The 25052-nt window shown below is 45.6% G+C and overlaps 1 protein-coding gene across 2 annotated transcripts in view; it reads right to left on the bottom strand.

The window, feature by feature from the left end:
- Positions 1–25052, bottom strand: part of RAI14 (retinoic acid induced 14) — a 275686-nt gene that overhangs the window by 141452 nt on the left and 109182 nt on the right. For both annotated transcript variants that reach the window (XM_063960665.1, XM_063960657.1), the window contains exon 3: positions 6262–6392. In XM_063960665.1, the coding sequence (XP_063816735.1) occupies positions 6262–6392 (131 nt within the window). The remainder of the gene's footprint in view (positions 1–6261; positions 6393–25052) is intronic.

Here is a 25052-nt window from a genome sequence, read left to right as displayed (position 1 = left end):
CAGGTGCATTCCATCTCCTATATCGTGCTCAATTGTATAGGCTTGAATGGCCTTTTGCTGCTCCTCCAACCTCTGAAGCATATAGAGGGTTGAATTCCACCTCGTTACCACTTCTTGCTTCAGATGATGGCAGGGCAGGTTCAGTAGTTTTTGGTGGTGCTCCAGTCTTCTGTACGTGGTGCCTGTACGCCGAAAGTGTCCCGCAATTCTTCTGGCCACCGACAGCATCTCTTGCACACCCCTGTCGTTTTTTAAAAAATTCTGCACCACCAAATTCAAGGTATGTGCAAAACATGGGACGTGCTGGAATTTGCCCATATTTAATGCACACACAATATTGCTGGCGTTGTCCGATGCCACAAATCCACAGGAGAGTCCAATTGGGGTAAGCCATTCCGCGATGATCTTCCTCAGTTGCCGTAAGAGGTTTTCAGCTGTGTGCGTATTCTGGAAAGCGGTGATACAAAGCGTAGCCTGCCTAGGAAAGAGTTGGCGTTTGCGAGATGCTGCTACTGGTGCCGCCGCTGCTGTTCTTGCGGCGGGAGTCCATACATCTACCCAGTGGGCTGTCACAGTCATATAGCCCTGACCCTGCCCTGCTCCACTTGTCCACATGTCCGTGGTTAAGTGGACATTGGGTACAACTGCATTTTTTAGGACACTGGTGAGTCTTTTTCTGACGTCCGTGTACATTCTCGGTATCGCCTGCCTAGAGAAGTGGAACCTAGATGGTATTTGGTAACGGGGGCACACTGCCTCAATAAATTGTCTAGTTCCCTGTGAACTAACGGCGGATACCGGACGCACGTCTAACACCAACATAGTTGTCAAGGACTCAGTTATCCGCTTTGCAGTAGGATGACTGCTGTGATATTTCATCTTCCTCGCAAAGGACTGTTGAACAGTCAATTGCTTACTGGAAGTAGTACAAGTGGGCTTACGACTTCCCCTCTGGGATGACCATCGACTCCCAGCGGCAACAACAGCAGCGCCAGCAGCAGTAGGCGTTACACGCAAGGATGCATCGGAGGAATCCCAGGCAGGAGAGGACTCGTCAGACTTGCCAGTGACATGGCCTGCAGGACTATTGGCATTCCTGGGGAAGGAGGAAATTGACACTGAGGGAGTTGGTGGGGTGGTTTGCGTGAGCTTGGTTACAAGAGGAAGGGATTTACTGGTCAGTGGACTGCTTCCGCTGTCACCCAAAGTTTTTGAACTTGTCACTGACTTATTATGAATGCGCTGCAGGTGACGTATAAGGGAGGATGTTCCGAGGTGGTTAACGTCCTTACCCCTACTTATTACAGCTTGACAAAGGGAACACACGGCTTGACACCTGTTGTCCGCATTTCTGGTGAAATACCTCCACACCGAAGAGCTGATTTTTTTGGTATTTTCACCTGGCATGTCAACGGCCATATTCCTCCCACGGACAACAGGTGTCTCCCCGGGTGCCTGACTTAAACAAACCACCTCACCATCAGAATCCTTCTGGTCAATTTCCTCCCCAGCGCCAGCAACACCCATATCCTCCTCATCCTGGTGTACTTCAACACTGACATCTTCAATCTGACTATCAGGAACTGGACTGCGGGTGCTCCTTCCAGCACTTGCAGGGGGCATGCAAATAGTGGAAGGCGCATGCTCTTCACGTCCAGTGTTGGGAAGGTCAGGCATCGCAAACGACACAATTGGACTCTCCTTGTGGATTTGGGATTTCAAAGAACGCACAGTTCTTTGCGGTGCTTTTGCCAGCTTGAGTCTTTTCAGTTTTCTAGCGAGAGGCTGAGTGCTTCCATCCTCATGTGAAGCTGAACCACTAGCCATGAACATAGGCCAGGGCCTCAGCCGTTCCTTGCCACTCCGTGTGGTAAATGGCATATTGGCAAGTTTACGCTTCTCCTCCGACAATTTTATTTTAGGTTTTGGAGTCCTTTTTTTTCTGATATTTGGTGTTTTGGATTTGACATGCTCTGTACTATGACATTGGGCATCGGCCTTGGCAGACGACGTTGCTGGCATTTCATCGTCTCGGCCATGACTAGTGGCAGCAGCTTCAGCACGAGGTGGAAGTGGATCTTGATCTTTCCCTAATTTTGGAACCTCAACTTTTTTGTTCTCCATATTTTATAGGCAGAACTAAAAGGCACCTCAGGTAAACAATGGAGATGGATGGATTGGATACTAGTATACAATTATGGACGGACTGCCACGGTTAGGTGGTATAAAAAAACCACGGTTAGGTGGTATATATTGTAATACAATTATGGATGGACGGACTGCCTGCCGAGTGCCGACACAGAGGTAGCCACAGCCGTGAACTACCGCACTGTACACTGGTTGATAAAGAGATAGTAGTATACTCGTAACAACTAGTATGACACTATGACGGTATAAAGAATGAAAAAAAAACCACGGTTAGGTGGTATATATTATAATAATACAATTATGGATGGACGGACTGCCTGCCGAGTTCCGACACAGAGGTAGCCACAGCCGTGAACTACCGCACTGTACACTGGTTGATAAAGAGATAGTAGTATACTCGTAACAACTAGTATGACTGACTATGACGGTATAAAGAATGAAAAAAAAACCACGGTTAGGTGGTATATATTGTAATACAATTATGGATGGACGGACTGCCTGCCGAGTTCCGACACAGAGGTAGCCACAGCCGTGAACTACCGCACTGTACACTGGTTGATAAAGAGATAGTAGTATACTCGTAACAACTAGTATGACTGACTATGACGGTATAAAGAATGAAAAAAAAACCACGGTTAGGTGGTATATATTATAATACAATTATGGATGGACGGACTGCCTGCCGACTGCCGACACAGAGGTAGCCACAGCCGTGAACTACCGCACTGTACACTGGTTGATAAAGAGATAGTAGTATACTCGTAACAACTAGTATGACACTATGACGGTATAAAGAATGAAAAAAAAACCACGGTTAGGTGGTATATATTATAATACAATTATGGATGGACGGACTGCCTGCCGACTGCCGACACAGAGGTAGCCACAGCCGTGAACTACCGCACTGTACACTGGTTGATAAAGAGATAGTAGTATACTCGTAACAACTAGTATGACACTATGACGGTATAAAGAATGAAAAAAAAACCACGGTTAGGTGGTATATATTATAATACAATTATGGATGGACGGACTGCCTGCCGAGTGCCGACACAGAGGTAGCCACAGCCGTGAACTACCGCACTGTACACTGGTTGATAAAGAGATAGTAGTATACTCGTAACAACTAGTATGACTGACTATGACGGTATAAAGAATGAAAAAAAAACCACGGTTAGGTGGTATATATTATAATACAATTATGGATGGACGGACTGCCTGCCGACTGCCGACACAGAGGTAGCCACAGCCGTGAACTACCGCACTGTACACTGGTTGATAAAGAGATAGTAGTATACTCGTAACAACTAGTATGACACTATGACGGTATAAAGAATGAAAAAAAAACCACGGTTAGGTGGTATATATTATAATACAATTATGGATGGACGGACTGCCTGCCGACTGCCGACACAGAGGTAGCCACAGCCGTGAACTACCGCACTGTACACTGGTTGATAAAGAGATAGTAGTATACTCGTAACAACTAGTATGACTATGACGACGGTATAAAGAAAGAAAAAAAAATACCACGGTTAGGTGGTATATAATTATACAATTATGGATGGACGGACTGCCTGCCGAGTGCCGACTGCCGACACAGAGGTAGCCACAGCCGTGAACTACCGCACTGTACTGTGTCTGCTGCTAATATAGACTGGTTGATAAAGAGATAGTATACAACAATATACTACTATACTGGTGGTCAGGCACTGGTCACCACTAGTCACACTGGCAGTGGCACTCCTGCAGCAAAAGTGTGCACTGTTTAATTTTAAATTAATATAATATTATGTACTCCTGGCTCCTGCTATAACAACCTGCAGTGCTCCCCAGTCTCCCCCACAATTATTATAAGCTTTTATACATTGATGTGCAGCACACTGGGCTGAGCTGAGTGCACACAGACTGAGTCACACTGTGTGACTGCTGTGTATCGTTTTTTTCAGGCAGAGAACGGATATAGCAGAGAACGGATATATTAAATAAAAGTTAACTTAACAACAACTGCACTGGTCACTGTGGTAAACTCTGTCTGCACAATCTCTCTCTCTCTCTCTCTCTTCTAATCTATTCTAATGGAGAGGACGCCAGCCACGTCCTCTCCCTATCAATCTCAATGCACGTGTGAAAATGGCTGCGACGCGCGGCTCCTTATATAGAATCCGAGTCTCGCGAGAATCCGACAGCGTCATGATGACGTTCGGGCGCGCTCGGGTTAACCGAGCAAGGCGGGAAGATCCGAGTCGCTCGGACCCGTGAAAAAAAAAGTGAAGTTCGTGCGGGTTCGGATTCAAAGAAACCGAACCCGCTCATCTCTAATTTTTAGCCAAAAAAGGTTTTCATTTGCCTCCCAGGGCGCCCCCCTCCCAGCGCCCTGCACCCTCAGTGACTGCCGTGTGAAGTGTGCTGAGAGGAAAATGGCGCACAGCTGCAGTGCTGTGCGCTACCTTAAGAAGACTGAGGAGTCTTCTGCCGCCGATTCTGGACCTCTTCTCGTTTCAGCATCTGCAAGGGGGCCGGCGGCGAGGCTCCGGTGACCATCCAGGCTGTACCTGTGATCGTCCCTCTGGAGCTAATGTCCAGTAGCCAAGAAGCCAATCCATCCTGCACGCAGGTGAGTTCACTTCTTCTCCCCTAAGTCCCTCGTTGCAGTGATCCTGTTGCCAGCAGGACTCACTGTAAAATAAAAAACCTAAGCTAAACTTTTCTAAGCAGCTCTTTAGGAGAGCCACCTAGATTGCACCCTTCTCGGCCGGGCACAAAAATCTAACTGAGGCTTGGAGGAGGGTCATAGGGGGAGGAGCCAGTACACACCACCTGATCGTAAAGCTTTACTTTTTGTGCCCTGTCTCCTGCGGAGCCGCTATTCCCCATGGTCCTTTCAGGAACCCCAGCATCCACTAGGACGATAGAGAAATTATCAATGCCATATTACATCTAAATGGACATTATCGATGCCATATTACATTGTGCAAAGCATTATTACTTCCATATTATATCTGCAATTTAGACCTTGTGAGATATTAACAATAACATACAGTCCACCTACACTGTGGGGGGAATTCAATTGCCGCTCTTTATGGCAGCTTGATCTCGCTCAAAAAATGTTCGCTGCCCCACAGGGTAGAGAGCACTCTTGTGCAAATTTCGCATTCAGCCGGACGGGCAAAGGGTGCAAGATAGGGTGCCGTTGCTGGCGTTTTAACTGACGCGGCAACGGCAATTCGCACCCTTCACCCAGAATTGAATTCCCCCTGTGGCTCAACTCGCGCCAAATAGCCCCTCTTGGTGAGTATGCTATTGCTTTGACTTGTCAATTAATACTTTCTATTTATTTTCACTTTTAAACCATATTGTGTCGCTTTCCCCAAAACTCTACCGATTTATACTTTAAGGGGGGGGGGAAGGTGACTTGGATAATTTTGCTTAGAATAAAAAAAAAAAGGAGCTGTGGAAATATATAATATAAAAAATGCTGTTTAATTAAATCAATGTGATCATTTTATACATAACCCTCACACCATATCCGTTTTACAGGGAGACAGAAATTAGCATTTTTTATGTTGTCAGTGGGGGTATGCAATTAGCGCCTTTATTTTCGCCTAGGCAAAAAACAGAGTTTTCGCTATTTTTAGGGTGAATGAGGATTCGCCCTATGCAACATCAGGGACATTTTCAACGATTTTGAGGCATTTTTTGCGATTGCCATTTCACTTAAAAACAAGGTGAAAAGGCATTGGCAAAAAGAGCTTCAAAACGGTTCGAAAACAGCCCTAATTGAATACTCAGTGGGGCGAATTCATTAGCTCCGAAATGATCGGCGCTAACTGCATAACCCCATAGTCACACAATAACGCCACAGGTTTCATGCACAACCCAATCCCTTATCCAAGTGTATTGTGTTACTTTCTAAACGTGCACAACTACATGCCACAATACACTAAGCACCCCTGTGCAACTCATCCGCAGATACACTACATACATTACACTAGCACAGGAAGCGCAGTATACGAACAATCTATACTGATGCGCAGATTATAAACATTGGGTTAAGGCTTGTGAAAAAAAACCCTAATAATGAAAAATGAAAGATATGCGAGTTTAACTTACGCCGTTTTCCCCTCGCTGTCCAGTTTCGTGGCCACCACTCCTTTCTTCCCCAGAAGAGCTGACACTTTGTCCGTTTCTCCATGTTCCACGGCTTGTAGCAAACGCTCGTCATTCTTGTTCCACTCGTTAGTCTGCGCAAGAAAAGTTAACACGTTAATGGTTAAAGCATGGAGCAATCCACTTATTTCATGCCATATTACGCGGATAAAACTGAAAATACCTGGAATCCCATACAAAACCCTAGAACAAAGTGCAAATCTGTCATTAGAAAATCCATTGGAAGAATGTATCAGTAGCTGATGGGCTCTGTGCAGAATGATCGCCAGACCTTCGGTTACTGTATATACATTACTGGACATACATAATGCAATGGGGGAGAGAGCAGCACACAAACACGTTAAGTAGGTGAAACAAGCTACAACCTGCTACATATATATCCTGAGCTATGGCTGGTATTTTCTGACAGAGAAAGCGGACCATTGAAGTGAATTGCTTAAACTGTACCAAGACAACACCAAAGTAATGGGTATTGTAACTGAAATAGAAGATTCAAGCCAAGTATACAGAACAATGCTGGGAAAGTATAATATTGGATGCCTATCACTAATAGGTTAATCATTTGCAGTTGGTAGCCTTACAAATACACAGACGACATACTGACCAAATATTAACTTCCGAAATATGGCTGGTATGTGCAATCGGCTGTTACAGGCATCATGGTAAAGTAAAGTGTGGCTGATAAGTTGTGGAACTACAAGTCTCAGCATGATCTGCCAGGTGGCCTATCACTGGTTCATGGAATGCATATTTAAACATTCCAGACTATGGGCCTATTCAGACCTGATCGCTAGGCTGCGTTTTCGTACAGCCTGCGATCAGGTCTGAACTGTGCATGCGTATGCCCCGCAATGCGCAGGCACGTCGGTCCGCAGCGACGGGGATTGGCGGGCAGCGATGGGATGGTGCGAGAAAAGCGATAGCACGGGCGATCAGAAGGTGATTGACAGGAAGAGGCCGTTTGTGGGTGGCAAATGACCATTTTTAAGGAGTGTCCAGAGAAACGCAGGAAGGACCAGGCGTTTGGAGGGAGGGTTTCTGACGTCAGCTCCGGCCCCGATCATCGCACTGGAAGAGTAAGTCCTGGGCTGTGCAGAGACTGCACACACTTCTGTTTCTGCAGCTCTCCTGCACATGCGATCGCACCCCTGCACAGCGATTTCCCCCTCCCCTTGTAGGCGGCGACTACCTGATCGCAGGAAAGCAAAAAACGCAACCTAGCAATCAAGACTGACACAGGCCCTCTATCGCTGTACTGCTTTGCTAAGAATGATGCCTTTATGTTGCGCTTATGTTGTGTTTTCAGTTAAGATTTCATTACTGGGAGGTGCTGCCGTTACTGGGCATTCATTACTGGGAGGTGCTGCCGTTACTGGGCATTCATTGCTGGGAGGTGCAGCCGTTACTGGGCATTCATTACTGGGAGGTGCAGCCGTTACAGCTCCCGTGTAGAAGTCAGTTTTACACAAATGGGCTGAGACACTGTATCGTCTTGGGTCTGTGATTGATTGTACGAACATATGGAAAACACAGGCCTGAAGTTTCTACAAACAGAGGGGGGTGGCGGTAACTTCAGAATGCGTACTCCACCTCCCCTGTGTTACATTCTACTTGTTTCTATTAAAAAAATACCAGGATTTAAAAGGTACAGGATTGTTCTTCTGTAACCTCTTGTTTTCTTGCAGGAAGCATTAATTATAGTAAGCTGGCGAGCAGGGCCTTCCTACCTCTATGACTGTATGTTATTACTAGTGATGAGCGGATTCGGTTTTACTCGGTTCTCAAAACCGAATCTTATTGGCTATCCAAAACACGTGACATCAGTGAGCCAATAAGATTCGGTTTTGAGAACCGAGTAAAACCGAATCCGCTCATCACTAGTTATTACCCAGTTTTGTTTGATCATTGTGTCCAATTGTAAAGCGCAACAGAATTTGCTGCTCTATATAAGAAACTGTTAATAAATTAATAATTATACTGAATGTTTTGTTATGACACTTTTCCTCTTTAAAGTGCACCATTTTCATTAGGACTAGTGACATAACTGGGATACCTGCTTATGTCAGGCCCCCAAATGAGACCATGGAAGCTTTGATGCGGAGTTTCACAACGAATGTGGTCACTGAGGCACAACTCACGCATTCAGCTGCATGGGTGGAGCTTCAATGACACAAATGCATGGCCACACCCTTCCCAGGATTTCCCATTTGAACCACCCCAGGGTCACCTGTTGCACAGCACTTGCACCCAAAACTGTCAAGCCTATTGCAAAGTTGTATACAAAGTTAAACAGCAGAATGAATATTTCGCGTGGAGACCACCTCTGAAATATCACGTTTTGGTTTTTTTTTAACCAGTAGCGCAACAATAAATTTGCTAAAAACCAGAACATCTTTATAACAGAAGAACATCTTTATAACAGATGTATCTAAAATGAAAGCGAGTACATCTATATTTATCTTAAACAGTTCAAAAAAACCGTCTCTGCTGTGGTTTTTGCCAATAAAAGTCTAACCTTTTTCGCATTGAGGAACTCGTATGCAAATTACTTCCAGGTTTCTTGCCGCAGAAAGTTTATTTAAGGTAAGTTATTAAATCGGTACAGAATTCCAAAGGCTGGGAATGAGCAGAATTAAAGATGGATGTAATTATTCACTACGCAGGGACACTTTACATACATACTTGTGCCAGGCTATATACCACATGTACTAAAACTATGCCAGTTCTGATAATTAACAGCACTACAGAGGTCAAAGTGAGTTCAATGAACCTGAGAGTTTGTGAAACCATGTTACTGCAACTGATTCCATCCGGTTGTGTCTTATGTTCCCTTCGTGATCAGGACCAGGAAGTGACAACACGGGAGGGCAGTAGATAACTTCCGCCCTTACAGCAACTAAATGTTTTCTCCGTTCTCCGTTCGTTTGAGGTTATTTCGTTTTTTTCTATGCACCATTGGACGCTCGCCACAGGTTACTATTCCAAATAGTTTGTGACATGGACCCAGGGGCTTATGGGAAAGCATACCCTCCAACTGTACCTTTTTGCCAGGTACAATGACCACGCCCCCTTCCCTAATTTGTACCGATTTTTATGTGTAAAATGTTGGACGGTATGGGAAAGGCCCTCTCCGCAAAGGGAAACTAGATGCTACCTTTCCCATACCCACAATTAAATGTCTTTTTCTCTCTTGAAAGTGTGTTAAATAATCTCTAATTGACATAATACCTGTGGATCAACAGCGTGCCCCTTCAATAAATGTTTTTGAAAAAGGTATCAATGATGAGAATATAATTTCAATTTTCATGAGTCTTTTTTTTTTAATCTCCTTTATCTATTGTGTTTTTTAAACTCTGTCCTCAAGGCAGACTACAGTCCAGGTTTTAAGGATATTCCTGCTTCTGCACAGATGGTATAATCAAACTGACTGAGGAACTACAGTAATTGAGTCATCTGTGCTTAAGGATGGATATGCTTAAAACCTTGGGGTAAATTTACTAAGATGGGAGTTCTATTTAAAATGGGATGTTGCTAATAGCAACCAATCAGATTCTACTTCTCATTTATCTAGCACCTTCTAGAAGATAATACCTGGAATCTGATTGGTTGCTATAGGCAACATCCCAACTTAAATAGAACTCCCATCTTAGTAAATTTACCCCCTAGACTGTTTTGGTGCTTTGAGGACTTAAGGGTGGATTTATCAAACATTGTAAAGAGATAAAATGGAGAAAGATAAAGTGCCAGCCAATCAGATTCTAACTGTCAGTCTACAGTTTGGTGACTGGTTGGTACTTTATCTCTCTCAAACCTTTGATAAACCTCCTCCTGAGTTATGGAACCACTGATGTATATGATGATTAATTCTAGCAATGTTAGGAAAACTTTCTTATACCCCTTTCACATCTCCAATGCCGTTCCCAACAGGAAATTGGAAACGGGTCATTCCCGGGTGGGATCCGGCACTGGAGACTCTCCTACCTTTTTCTGATGGCTTCGGGTCGGTTGCCATAGTGGTGGGGGGCGGAGCCAGAAGCGGGGGCGGCGCTGGAAGATGAGCTCACCTCAGTGCCGCCTCTCCCTATCTTGTAAACGGGTCCCGGATCGGCTCGACCCGGGAATCCGTTTAGAGAGCCACTGACCCGGTATTCAACCCGGGAATAACACTGCTTATAACACGGGTTGAATTACCAGGTCAGGCGACCCAGGAAATCAGACATGGCGCTTTCACACCTCACACTGACCCGTGTCGACCCGGCAATATCGGGTTATTTGTGCGGTGTGAAAGGGGTATCAGTTCTCTAAAAATATGGCAAATAATTAATAGCGCATGTTCCGCACTGTGCTGGCAATATCGGAGAAATGGACAGCATGCCAGTCATTCATTCCGTTACAGCCCAAAAGTTACCATAATAAACTCTCTCCACTTTATCATTCTCCAAGGCTTAGTACATCTGCCTCAGCAATATACAGATGGGATCCGGTCTGAAGATCGACAGTGTCTAGGTCGACAATGTTTAGGTCGACCACTATAGGTCGACAGTCACTAGGTCGACATGGATGGAAGGTCGACAGGGTTTCTAGGTCGACATGTGCTAGATCGACAGGTCTAAAGGTCGACATGAGTTTTTCACTTTTTTTTGGGGGGGGGGGATTTTTTCATACTTAACGATCCACGTGGACTACGATTGGAACGGTAAAGTGTGCCGAGCGAAGCGGTAGCGGAGCGAAGGCACCATGCGAGGGGACGCGGTGCACTAATTTGGGATCCCGGTCACTTTACGAAGAAAACGACACCAAAAAAAAAAAATCCTCATGTCGACCTTTAGACCTAGAATCCCTGTCGACCTTCCATCCATGTCGACCTAGTGACTGTCGACCTATAGTGGTCGACCTAAACATTGTCGACCTAGACACTGTCGATAAAACGAACCACACCCATACAGATATGTGCAGCTTTTTACAATGGTCGAGGGACGTACATTACCCCCAACTCCTATATGACTGTAAAATGCCCGGACATGACATTATAGATATGGTTATTAAGGGGATGCATTCGATATGCCGGCTGTCTGGATCCCGGCACTGGGATCCCGACAGCCGGCATACCGACAACTATTCTCCCTCTTGGGGTGTCCATTATACCCCTGGAGGGAGAATAAATAGTGTGGCGCTGTGCCCGCAACGCGCCACCGTGCCCACAGTGTGGCGAGTGCAGCGAGCCCACAAGGGGCTCTTTTGCGCTCACCCTGCTGCCGCCATTACGGTGGTCGGAACCCCGGCGATGGTATGCAGGGCGCCGGGATCCCGAGCGTCAGTATAACGTAGTACACTCTTTATTAAGAGTGCCAGTGCACAGCACTAGGGCAGAGCTGGCACCCATGCATGGGTTATTTAAAATCCTAAAGATTGATCTGTGCAGCCGAAGATGGACAATCTCAAAGAAAATCAAAGATAAATAATAGTTTCATAGGATCGGGTATCAAGGTCTATAGGTTAAACAGACATAATACCCCTTTTCCACTAGCTCAAAAAATGCGGGTAAATGCACGGGGGCACGCATTTACCCGTGTTTTTTGCTAGTGGGAAAGGGTCCTGTGCAAAAACCCGGATCAAGTGACCCGGGAATCCTACCCTGGTAGCTACCTGGGTAGGACACGGGAATGATCCGGGTAATGTTGTAGTGTAAACAGAAGCCGTGTCGATGCTGTATGGAAGGGCGGCGCTGGGAGATCATGTGATCTCCCAGCGCCGCTCCTGCCGCATCGCTAGCGGCGTCACCAACCCGGCAATATGCCGGGATGGTGACTGCTGATGGGAAAGGGGCCATCGATGCGGGTCGCAGCCGGGTAGCACCCGTGTCAGGCTCCCGTCTGCGACCCGCATCGTAATGGGAAAGGGGTATTAGCTCATGCAGTGTAACTAAGCTCTCCTTTTCTATTGGGATGATCAAACATAAATATACAAAACAGATTCACCACTTAACTGGATAATATTTTTTTAAAAAATTCGCTCAGAATTATTATATATTTTTTAAATAAATGAATTTAAGTTAAGAACATCTATTAAACACATATCCAACACATTTTTTTTATTTAAAAAAAATACATTTTTTGTATAACTTTTTTTTAAAACATCAGTTAAAACATGGATGGATGAGATATTGGACCATCGATGATTGGAACATTGCGACCTTACGCTTTCCCAGTAGCTGCTCCTCTCTGTAACTGCTGGTGTACTCAGGGAAGGTGAGGGCGGCTGCTAATGTCTGCAGCCGCGTGATGGGGAGTGTCGCCGGGCTGCCCTATCAGCAGTGATCGGCAGCACAGCAGGCACTGGGGGAGCGAATGAGGAAGCAGAGGGGCCGGGAGGTCCATCTGAGAGTGGCAGCTGTAGCTGCACAGTGGGCAGTTCTAACTGGTCACATCTGATGCAACCAAGTCAGGCAAGTGGCTAAAGACTTTATATGTTGGCTTATACTGTACGGTATTCCTAGCGCATGCCATCTGACCAGAGGAAATCATGTGATATGTGGATATTCTACCCACGATCTACCACACCAGTGTTGTTTCCTGGGAATTATGGGGTGTGAGGCTAGTAGCGCCAGGAAAACGGCTTAGCTAGGTATATGATCCACAGACATGTTCAAATACAATTTCATGGAAACCATTCTCTATGGAGATGGACGATGAATTGTTAGATGTACTATAAAAAGATGAACCTAACCAGCAAAAACCAAGACGGGTCATTACATTATATAAGAGATCAACTGGCGTTGCAAAAACATATATATCTTATTACAGGTGGAGCTGAAGTTTACTTAGTATGTTTTAATTATAAAAAAAAAAAATAGTTCCAGCAATATAATTAGACCCTTCTTCAGGAGCCGAGGAAGCAATGGTCAGACAAGTGGAAACACACTTATGTCTGAAGTTCTGTAGGTCTTGCAGGTGAACTGTGCACTGGTGACCTCCCTCACTTTTCATTGATGACTCTAGAGATACTTGTCTAGTCCTTGCATATTTGGCATTCTTCACATAAATGTGTGGCTTTATCTCCGAGTTCACAATGGCAAACAAGGCCTGAATAATAATTAATAGTCACCACACAGGGAAAATACTTAGGAAAAGGCGGAGTGGGAACATTCCCTGGCAGTCATTACCGGCTTCGGAGGTGGGCAGCTGCATTACAGCTTACATGCAGGTCAAATATCTATTACATTAATAAATAACTAGATTGTATGCAAACTTATTATCTCTGGGCAGCTGAAATACTGCAGACTAAGAGTACGGCAATGGTTTGTTTACCTGGAATATATTACACTGAGTTTTAGTATTTCACCCTGAAACGGGCACTCAACTCTGGCCCACCAGCACAGGAGAAGATGGGTGGGGGGGATCCATTAGGGGTGTGGTTCATCAAATCGACAGTATCTAGGTCGACCACTATAGGTCGACAGTCACTAGGTCGACATGGATGGAAGGTCGGCAGGGTTTCTAGGTCGACATGTGCTAGGTCGACAGGTCTAAAGGTCGACATGAGGATTTTTTTATTTTTTTTTGTGTCGTTTTCTTCGTAGAGTGACCGGGATCCCAAATTAGTGCACCGCGTTCGCTCGCCATGCTTCGGGCATGGTGCCTTTGCTCCGCTACCGCTTCGCTCGGCACAGATTACCGTTCCAATCGTAGTCCACGTGGATCGTTAAGTATGAAAAAATTCAAAAAAAGATTTTTTTTTGGGGAAAACCTCATGTCGACCTTTAGACCTGTCGACCTAGAAACCCTGTCGACCTTCCATCCATGTCGACCTAGTGACTGTCGACCTATAGTGGTCGACCTAAACATTGTCGACCTAGATACTGTCGATCTTCAGACCGGATCCCATCCATTAGATGGTCTGGGTAGCAGAGGTGCTAAAAGAGCCCAAGCTAACTGGGAAGAGAAGTTACAACTTCTTTTAGTTTGGAAAGCTCCTAAAGGTGTGTACACACGGTGAGATAAATCTGTAAGATATTGACTATATAGTCAAAATCTTATGAAAAGTTTGTGCATATCTTAAGGTGTTATGGTGTGTACAAACGGTGAGATATTTTCTTACAATTTTGACTATATAGTCAAAATCGTAAGAAAAGTACGATTCTCTGGAGAGATTGAAAATAGATCTAAAAGAGATTAAAAAATAAAATAAAGAGAGATAAAGTACTAACCAGTTCCTGTCATTTTTCAAACACACCCTGTAACATGGCAGTCTGATTGGCTGGCACTTTATCTATCTCAGCAGTTTCATACATCTTCGCCCCAGTGTTAAATAAAATGAAAATATATTAATGAATAAAAAATAATAATAATAATAATAATAATAATAATAATAGTGTACATTTTTTTTACATTATTTTTTTAAATGCCTTAGGGAAGTACATGGAGCATGTTTAATTATCTGTGCAGAAGCCCCTACTCCTAATACAGCTGTGATCTGATATAGGGTATTACTAATGGGATCTCTGTTCTGGTCCAACTAATGTCCTAAAGCACAGGTTCTCAAACTCGGTCCTCAGGACCCCACACAGTGCATGTTTTGCAGGTCTCACAGAATCACAAGTGACATAATTAACTCCACCTGTGGACCTTTTAAAATGTGTCAGTGATTAATTAATACACCTGTGCACCTGCTGGGTTACCTGCAAAACATTCACTGTGTGGGGTCCTGAGGACAGAGTTTGAGAACCACTGTCCTAAAGTATTCTTGGTCTCAGCAGATGGAAGGTTGATATAAAATTAATCAATATCTGTAATCCTATAATGCATCAGAAACGGACTGTGCTCTGGGAAGAGTCCGGGTCTTGATGGATATACCATCTCTTACTATAAACTGTTTAAGGATTCCCTTTTACCTAAGATGCTAATGGCGTTTAACGAGGTCTCTGATAGTCGTGGTTTTTCCCCTCAATCACTAGAGGCCTTCATCACAGTAATACCGAAAGCAGGGAAAGATGCGGCCCAGTGTGCCAGTTACCGCCCAATATCACTCCTTAATACTGACATCAAGCTGTTTGCTAAGCTTATAGCAAACAGATTGAAGCGACTGCTCCCCAATATTATACACTCGGACCAAGTAGGTTTCATACCTGGGAGGGAAGCTCGAGACAACACGACGAAAATTGTCGACCTGATACATTTAGCCTCGCATAGCCATAACCCGATGGTGGTGCTTTCAACTGACGCCGAGAAGGCTTTCGACAGGGTAAACTAGATATTTATGGAGGGGGTCCTGCGACACTTGGGGTTGGGTCCCGTCAGCCTGAGCCGTATTCTGGCGTTTTATAACTTCCCGACTGCAAGGATCAAAATTAATGGAGACTTGTCCCGCCCAGTCTTGATTAGGAACGGTACAAGACAAGGGTGCCCCCTTTCGCCCCTCATCTTTATTCTTTGCATGGAGGCTCTGGCGGGATCCATTCGGTTGAATCCGAACATTACGGGACTCATGGTGGGGGGCAGAGAATATAAACTGGCGCTGTTTGCGGATGACCTGTTAGCTATCATGTCCAACCCGGTGGTATCCGTGCCCAACTTGATGTCCGAATTAGATAGATATGGCTCCCTGTCGAACTTTAAAATTAACCACTCAAAGTCAGTGGCGGTGACTGTATCAGTACCCTCACCAGCCATAGATGGTCTTAAACATTCTTTCCATTTTCATTGGCATCCCTCTAGCTTTAAATATCTTGGGGTCATTATAAATAAGGACCTATCACGCCTTTTTGATGACAATTTTAAAAAACTACTAGCCACACTTCGCTCCGAGTTTCGGGACTGGGGTAACAGGAGACTGTCCTGGCTGGGGAGACTTAGTGTGATTAAAATGAACGTTTTGCCCAGAGTCCTTTATCTCCTCCAGGCACTCCCGGTCTTCATTCCTAAAACTTGGTTTAGAGACCTACACAATTTGGTTAGGGAATTTGTTTGGGGGAACAAGAAACCTCGTTTCCAGCATGCCATACTTTTCCGCCGTACACATATGGGCGGACTTCAACTACCACATTTCACTTTGTATTATGATGCCATTGTTCTCCATAGGATTATGGAATGGTCCCGCCCTCACGACACAAAACAATGGGTGCATATCGAAGAGGCAGCATTACCTGCTCCCATTGCTTACTACCCGTGGCGCTCGAACGTACCAATCATTCACCATCCCACCATTGGCCCTACACTCTCACGTTGGAACAGACTTAGAGTTAACCCGTACATTTCCTCCAAATTCTCTCCCCTGACTCCATTGCTTTACAACCCAGATTTCCCGCCGGCAATCTCGGGCCGGGGGTTTGACTCCTGGAAATTAGGTGGGGCGGTGCGTGTTGGCCAGCTGGTGGAGCGTGGAGAGATGATGCCTTTCCCTTCATTGCAGGCGAAGTGGAATCTCCCTCCATCGAAGATTTGGAAATACCTCCAGCTGAAACACTTCACCCTAGGGAGTAGGGTCCGCCCAAACCTGACCAGACCCTTGACAATTTTTGAGACTATGTGCTCAGACCCATCTCGCCCATTGCACTTTCTATCTAAAATAAGAATTTACTTACCGATAATTCTATTTCTCGTAGTCCGTAGTGGATGCTGGGGACTCCGTCAGGACCATGGGGAATAGCGGGCTCCGCAGGAGACAGGGCACATCTAAAAAAGCTTTTAGGTCACATGGTGTGTACTGGCTCCTCCCCCTATGACCCTCCTCCAAGCCTCAGTTAGGTACTGTGCCCGGACGAGCGTACACAATAAGGAAGGATCTTGAATCCCGGGTAAGACTCATACCAGCCACACCAATCACACCGTACCACTTGTGATCTGAACCCAGTTAACAGTATGATAACAAAACGAAGTAGCCTCTGAAAAGATGGCTCACAACAAGAATAACCCGATTTTTGTAACAATAACTATGTACAAGCATTGCAGACAATCCGCACTTGGGATGGGCGCCCAGCATCCACTACGGACTACGAGAAATAGAATTATCGGTAAGTAAATTCTTATTTTCTCTAACGTCCTAGTGGATGCTGGGGACTCCGTCAGGACCATGGGGATTATACCAAAGCTCCCAAACGGGCGGGAGAGTGCGGATGACTCTGCAGCACCGAATGAGAGAACTCCAGGTCCTCCTTAGCCAGAGTATCAAATTTGTAAAATTTTACAAACGTGTTCTCCCCTGACCACGTAGCTGCTCGGCAAAGTTGTAATGCCGAGACCCCTCGGGCAGCCGCCCAAGATGCGCCCACTTTCCTAGTGGAGTGGGCCTTTACAGATTTAGGCTGTGGCACGCCTGCCACAGAATGTGCAAGTTGGATTGTGCTACAGATCCAACGTGCAATCGTCTGTTTAGACGCAGGAGCACCCATATTGTTGGGTGCATACAATATAAACAGCAAGTCAGACTTTCTGACTCCAGCCGTCCTAAACTATATATATATATATATATATATATATATATATATATATATATTTTTAGGGTCCTGACAACGTCTATTAACCTGGAGTCCTCCAAGTCCCTAGAAGCCGCAGGCACCATAATAGGTTGTTTCAGGTGAAAAACCTGACACCCCCTTAGGAAGAAAACTGGAGACGAGTCCCAGTTCTGCCCTGTCCGAATGGAAATTTAAATATGGGCTTTTGTAAGACAAAGCCGCCCATTCTGACAATCGCCTGGCCGAGGCCAGGACCAACAGCATGGTCACTGTCCATGTGAGATATTGGTCAACAGCATGTTCACTTTCCATGTGATATATTTCAAATCCACAGATTTGAGCGGTTCAAACCAATATGATTTTAAGGAATCCCAACACTATGTTGAGATCCCACGGTGCCACTAGAGGCACAAAAAGGGGTGTATATGCAATACTCCCTTGACAATCTGGACTTCAGGAACTGAAGTCAATTCTTTTCGGAAGAAATTCTACAGGGCCGAAACTTAAAACCTTAAAGAACCCCAATTTTAGGCTCAAAACACTCCTGTTTTCAGGAAGTGTAGAATTCGACCTAGTTGAATTTTCTTCGTGGGGCCTTCCTGGCCTCACCCACGCAACATATTTTTACCACCTGTGGTGATGACGTTGTGCGGTCACCTCCTTCCTGGCTTTGACCAGGGTAGGTATGACCTCTTATGGAATGCCTTTTTCCTTCAGGATCCGGCATTCAACCGCCATGCCGTCAAACGCAGCCGCGGTAAGTCTTGGAATAGACATGGTACCTGCTGAAGCAAGTCCCTTCTTAGCTCCCCAGGCCCTTAGTCCTCTGTGAGCATCTCTTGAAGTTCCGGGTACCAAGTCCCTCTTGGCCAATCCGGAGTCACGAGTATAGTTCATACTCCTCTATATCTTATAATTCTCAATACCTTGGTTATGAGAAGCAGAGGAGGGAACACATACACCGACTGTTACACCCACGGTGTTACTAGGACATCCACAGCTATCGCCTGAAGGTCTCATGACCTGGCGCAATACCTGTCCCGTTTTTTGTTCGGGCGGGACGCCATCATTTCCACCTTTGGTCTTTGCCAATGGCTCACAATCATGCGGAAAAACTTCCCTATGAAGTTCCCACTCTCCCAGGTGGAGGTCATGCCTGCTGAGGAAGTCTGCTTCCCAGTCGTCCACTCCCGGAGAGAACACTGCTGACAGTGCTATCACATGATTTTCCGCCTAGCGAAAAATCCTTGCAGTTTTTTCACTGCCCTCCAGCTTCTTGTGTCGCCGTTTCTGTTTACGTGGGCGACTGCCGTGATGTTATCCCACTGGATCAATACCGGCTGACCTTGAAGCAGAGGTCTTGCTAAGTTTAGAGCCTTATAATTTTGCTCTTAGCTCTATCTATGTGGAGAGAATTCTCCAGACTTGATCACACTTTCCTGGAAATTTTTTCCCTGTGTGACTGCTCCCCAGCCTCTCAGGCTGGCCTCCGTGGTCACCAGCATCCAATCCTGAATGCTGAATCTGTGGCCCTCTAGAAGATGAGCACTCTGTAATCACCACAGGAGAGACACCCTTGTCCTTGGATATAGGGTTATCCGCTGATGCATCTGAAGATGCGATCCGGACCATTTGTCCAGCAGATCCCACTGAAGAGTTCTTGCGTGAAATCTGCCGAATGGAATTGCTTCGTAATAAGCCACCATTTTTTACCAGGACTCTTGTGCAATGATGCACTGACACTTTTCCTGGTTTTAGGAGGATCCCGATTAGCTCGGATAACTCCCTGGCTTTCTCCTCTGGGAGAAACACCTTTTTCTGGACTGTGTCCAGAATCATCCCTAGGAACAGTAGACGTGTCCTCGGAAAAGCTACGATTTTGGAATATTTAAAATCCACTCGTGCTGTCGTAGAACTATTAAAGATAGTGCTACTCCGACCTCCAACTGTTCTCTGGACCTTGCCCTTATCAGGAAAGCGTCCAAGTTTCTTTTAAGAAGAATCATCATTTCGGCCATTACCTTGGTAAAGACCCGGGGCGCCGTGGACAATCCAAACGGCAGCGTCTGAACTGATAGTGACAGTTCTGTACCACGAACCTGAAGTACCCTTGGTGAGAAGGGCAAATTTGGACATGTAGGTAAATGTCCCTGATATCCAGTGACACCATCTCGTCCCCTTCTTCCTGGTTCGCTATCACTGCTCTGAGTGACTCCATCTTGATTTGAACGCTTGTATGTAAGTGTTCAAATATTTCAGATCTCACCGAGCCGTTTGGCTTCAGTACCACAATATAGTGTGGAATAATACCCCCTCCCTTGTTGTAGGAGGGGTACTTTGATTATCACCTGCTGGGAATACAGCCTGTGAATTGTTTCCAATACTGCCTCCCTGTCGGAGGTAGACGTTGGTAAAACAGACTTCCGGAACTTGTGAGGAGGAGACGTCTCGAATTTCCAATGTACACCTGGGATACTACATGTAGGATCCAGGAGTCCCCTTGCGAGTGAGCCCACTGCGTGCTGAAACTCTTGAGATGACCCCCTACCGCACCTGAGTCCGCTTGTACTGCCCCAGCGTCATGCTGCGGACTTGGCAGAAGCTGTGAAGGGCTTCTGTTCCTGGGAATGGGCTGCTTGCTGCAGTCTTCTTCCCGTTCCTCTACCCCTGGGCAGATATGACTGGCCTTTGCCCGCCTGCCCGTATGGGGACGAAAGGACTGAGACTGAAAAGACTGTGTCCTTTTCTGCTGAGATGTGACTCGGGGAACAAAAGGTGGATTTTTCAGCTGTTGCCATGGCCACCAGGTCCGATGGACCGCCCCTTTATACGGCAATACTTCCATGTGCCGTCTGGAATCTGCCTCACCTGACCACTGTCGTGTCTTCGTCTGGCAGATATGGACATCACATTTACTCTTGATGCCAGAATGCAAATATCCCTCTGCGCATCACGCATATATAGAAATGCATCCTTAAAATGCTCTATAGACAATAAAATCTTGTCCCTGTCAAGGGTATCAAAATTTTCAGTCAGGAAATCCGACCAAGCCCCCTCAGCGCTGCACATCCAGTCTGAGGCGATTGCTGGTCGCAGTATAACACCAGTATGTGTGTATATACTTCTTAGGCTATTTTTCAGCTTCCTATCAGCTGGCTCCTTGAGGGCGGCCGTATCTGGAGACGGTAACGCCACTTGTTTTATAAGCGTGTGAGCGCCTTATCCACCCTAAGGTGTGTTTCCCAACTCGCCCTTACTTCTGGCGGGAAAGGGTATACCGCCCATAACTTTCTATCGGAGGAACCCCACGTATCATCACACACTTCATTTAATTTATCTGATTCAGGCAAAACTACAAGTAGTTTATTCACACCCTACAAAATACCCTTATTTGTGGTACTTGTAGTATCAGAAATATGTAACACCTCCTTCATTGCCCTTAACATGTAACGTGTGGCCCTAAAGGAAAATACGTTTGTTTCTTCACCGTCGACACTGGAGTCAGTGTCCGTGAGGTAAATGGGCGTTTTTACAAGCCCCTGACGGTGTCTGAGACGCCTGGACAGGTACTAATTTGTTTGCCGGTCGTCTCATGTCGTCAACCGGCTCGCAGCGTGTTGACATGATCACGTACTTCCACAAGTAAGCCATCCATTCCGGTGTCGACTCCCTAGAGAGTGACATCACCATTACAGGCAATTTGCTCCGCCTCCTCACCAACATTTTTCTCATACATGTCGACACACACGTACCGACATACAGCACCCACACAGGGAATGCTCTGATAGAGGACAGGACCCACTAGCCCTTTGGGGAGACAGAGGGAGAGTTTGCCAGCACACACCAAAATGCTATAATTATACAGGGACAACCTTTATAAAAGTGTTCCTCCCTTATAGCATTTAATATATATTTATATCGCCAAATCAGTGCCCCCCCTCTCTGTTTTAACCCTGTTTCTGTAGTGCAGTGCAGGGGAGAGCATGGGAGCCTTCCCCTCAGCCTTTCTGTGAGGGAAAATGGCGCTGTGTGCTGAGGAGAATAAGCTCCGCCCCCTTTTCGGCGGGTTTTTTCTCCCGGTTTTTAAGAACTGGCCTGGGTTAAAATACATACATATAGCCTTAATGGCTATATGTGATGTATTTATTTTGCCAATAAGGTACTTATATTGCTGCCCAGGGCGCCCCCAGCAGCGCCCTGCACCCTCCGTGACTAGGTCAGTGAGCCGTGTGACAACAATGGCGCACAGCTGCAGTGCTGTGCGCTACCTTCATGAAGACTGTGAAGTCTTCTGCCGCCTGTTTCCGGACCTCCGTTCTGCCGTCTTCTTCAGCGTCTGTAAGGGGGATCGGCGGCGCGGCTCCGGGACGAACCCCAGGCTGACCTGTGTTCCGACTCCCTCTGGAGCTCAGTGTCCAGTAGCCTAAGATCCCAATCCATCCTGCACGCAGGTGAGTTGGAGATCTCTCCCCTAAGTCCCTCGTTGCAGTGATCCTGTTGCCAGCAGGAATCACTGAATGAAACCTAAAAAAAAAACTTTTCTAAACAGCTCTTTAAGAGAGCCACCTAGATTGCACCCTTCTCGGACGGGCACAAAAACCTAACTGAGGCTTGGAGGAGGGTCATAGGGGGAGGAGCCAGTACACACCATGTGACCTAAAAGCTTTTTTAGATGTGCCCTGTCTCCTGCGGAGCCCGCTATTCCCCATGGTCCTGACGGAGTCCCCAGCATCCACTAGGACGTTAGAGAAATGTTATAGTTTTTTGGTCGTGAATAAATTCCCTGATCTCCCTAAGTATACCAGAGACTGGAGCCATGACTTACAGATTGAGTTGTCAGAGGACTGGGTAAAGAGCTTCCAAACCACCTCTGCAAGTTCATCTAGTTATTCAGTCCTCGAAACGCAATTCAAAGTCTTATCCCGGTGGTACAGGTGCCCCCTAACATTGGCTAAAATGTTCCCTGAAGTACCAGATACATGCTGGAGATGTAACAATGATACGGGATCCCCGATGCACATCTGGTGGGACTGTAGTACACTTCGTCCCTTCTGGGACAAAGTTATCGCAATCTCGAAATTGATTGTTGGTTCGGAGGTTCCCTCTGAGCCTGCTTTCTGGCTTCTCAATTTCATAACGTGGCCCCTATCGGTTTACAAAAACTCTTTACTAAAGTTTCTTAATAGCGCCGCAAAAGCGGTTATTCCGGTTCGCTGGTGATCCACTGAACCGCCCACTGTGAGGGACTGGGTCACCAGAATAGACTGGTATATGTCTATGGAGGAATCGAGGATGACACCGGATGGGCATCGGAGATTCACATCTATTTGGTCCCCTTGGTTGGAATTCAAGTCCTCACAAGCATTCCCAACGCTCATAACTTGACCCCGAGCCCTTCACAGGGACCTTTATTTCTTATTTCCGATTTTTAAACTGCCTTATTCTTAACTAGAGCTAGGAGATGACACTTTCGTTCTTAGGTCCGAGCGGACATTGAAAGGTACACATTGCCCTTACCCTCCCCTCCCCTGATTCTCTCTTTCTATTCTGCTTTATTTTTTTTCTGTCTCCTTTTCTCTTTGTATATTCACATGTTGTGAAACGCTTTGTTTTAGACAGCTTAATACCAGCAATGTCTGATTTGATTGGGCATTTGTTACATCTATTTAGATATGGAGTTTAAAATAATGGCCGTAGTAACTGGGTTTATCTATCATCGCTCGTAACCATGGGTTTGTGCTTCCCTGTAACTCTAATCGAATTTTGTTTGCGGTCTCCCATCTTCTGTTATTCTGTTATAAAACAATAAACATTTATTAAAAAAAAAAAAAAAAAGAAACGGACTGTGCTGTAGTATCATTATATTTCAGGACAGAAGGGATCAGGAACTAGCCCTGTGCTGGGCGTCCCCCCGCAAGTCTGAGTAACACCCTCTGACCCCTGGCATCTCGTCCAGCGGTACATCATACCGAATCCTGCTGATGCTATAGAAATAAAAAGATACTGTCTGTAACCAAAATAACAGCGCGGGAGCAATGTAATTATTAAACCACAACTGTCCCTAAAGTCCCAATTGTCTATGGGGGTAATTCCAAGTTGATCGCAGCAGGAATTTTTTTAGCAGTTGGGCAAAACCATGTGCACTGCAGGGGAGGCAGATGTAACATGTGCAGAGAGAGTTAGATTTGGGTGTGGTGAGTTCAATTTGCAATCTAAATTGCAGTGTAAAAATAAAGCAGTCAGTATTTACCCTGCACAGAAACAAAATAACCCACCCAAATCAATCTCTCTCTGCACATTATATATCTGTCTCCCCCGCAGTGCACATGGTTTTGCCCAACTGCTAAAAAATTTCCTGCTGCGATCAACTTGGAATTACCCCCTGTATTCATCAACGGCACAACGATATTCCCCTTTACGTGCAATTACCATTTATCATCATCATCTGGCCTTTATAGATAAATATTTATTAAATAAGATTATTGGATTATTTTATCTGTAAATACATTTGTTTTGATAGTAGAAAAACATCCTAATTATTTTGTAAGTGTGAGATGAAAGGTTGCTAAGAAAAACTGTATGGGTTGGACTTTATTGGTGAGTAACTCCTGAATAATTCCCAGAGGAGTCCTAATAGCCGGGGACTGGTGACCGCGCTCACCCACCCCTTCCCATATGTCAGGATATTATTTTCAGGCTTAGCCGCACATTAATGATCGCTGTCATACTAGCAGTGTAGCATTATATACATTTTGTGATAATACATATTGATGTTATTCCATCCTCTGTCTCTGGGGAATTATAGGGCCAGAAATGATGCTTTCACAGCCGTAGACAGGGATTGTGAATCATCCGTAGCAAATGTGCAGTAATGGGAGGGGGTGGTGAATGGGAAGGAAATCTTTGGGGATCCATAATTCACAAGCAGGGAGTTCTAGAGTGGCGTTCAAGTTATTAGACGCAGCTAAGGGAAGATGAGAGACGCCAAACGTTACAGTTCAGATGTCGGCCACGTTTAACGTGTTCCATGCTACATGCTCCTTCATGGATTCTTCCCCTGTTGGAAGTAACGTTATGGTCTATTAATCCATAAACTGACCTTAGCTAAAACCTTCTACACAACGGGGTAGATTTACTTAAACTTCTAAGGGGTCAATTCAATTAGACGTGACATAGTTGTGTCTACAAGTGTGGCAGTATGTGCACTTAGGGTACCGATGGACTCACAGATTTTTGTTTGCAGAGCCATAAGGCAGCGTTCAAAAACCACAGGTCCATGGGG

This window comes from Pseudophryne corroboree, chromosome 1, assembly GCF_028390025.1.
Source record: "Pseudophryne corroboree isolate aPseCor3 chromosome 1, aPseCor3.hap2, whole genome shotgun sequence".
In the NCBI taxonomy this organism is placed as follows: Eukaryota; Metazoa; Chordata; class Amphibia; order Anura; family Myobatrachidae; genus Pseudophryne; species Pseudophryne corroboree.
Note: the sequence above shows the minus strand (reverse complement) of the source record. Positions and strands in the feature narration are given on the sequence as shown.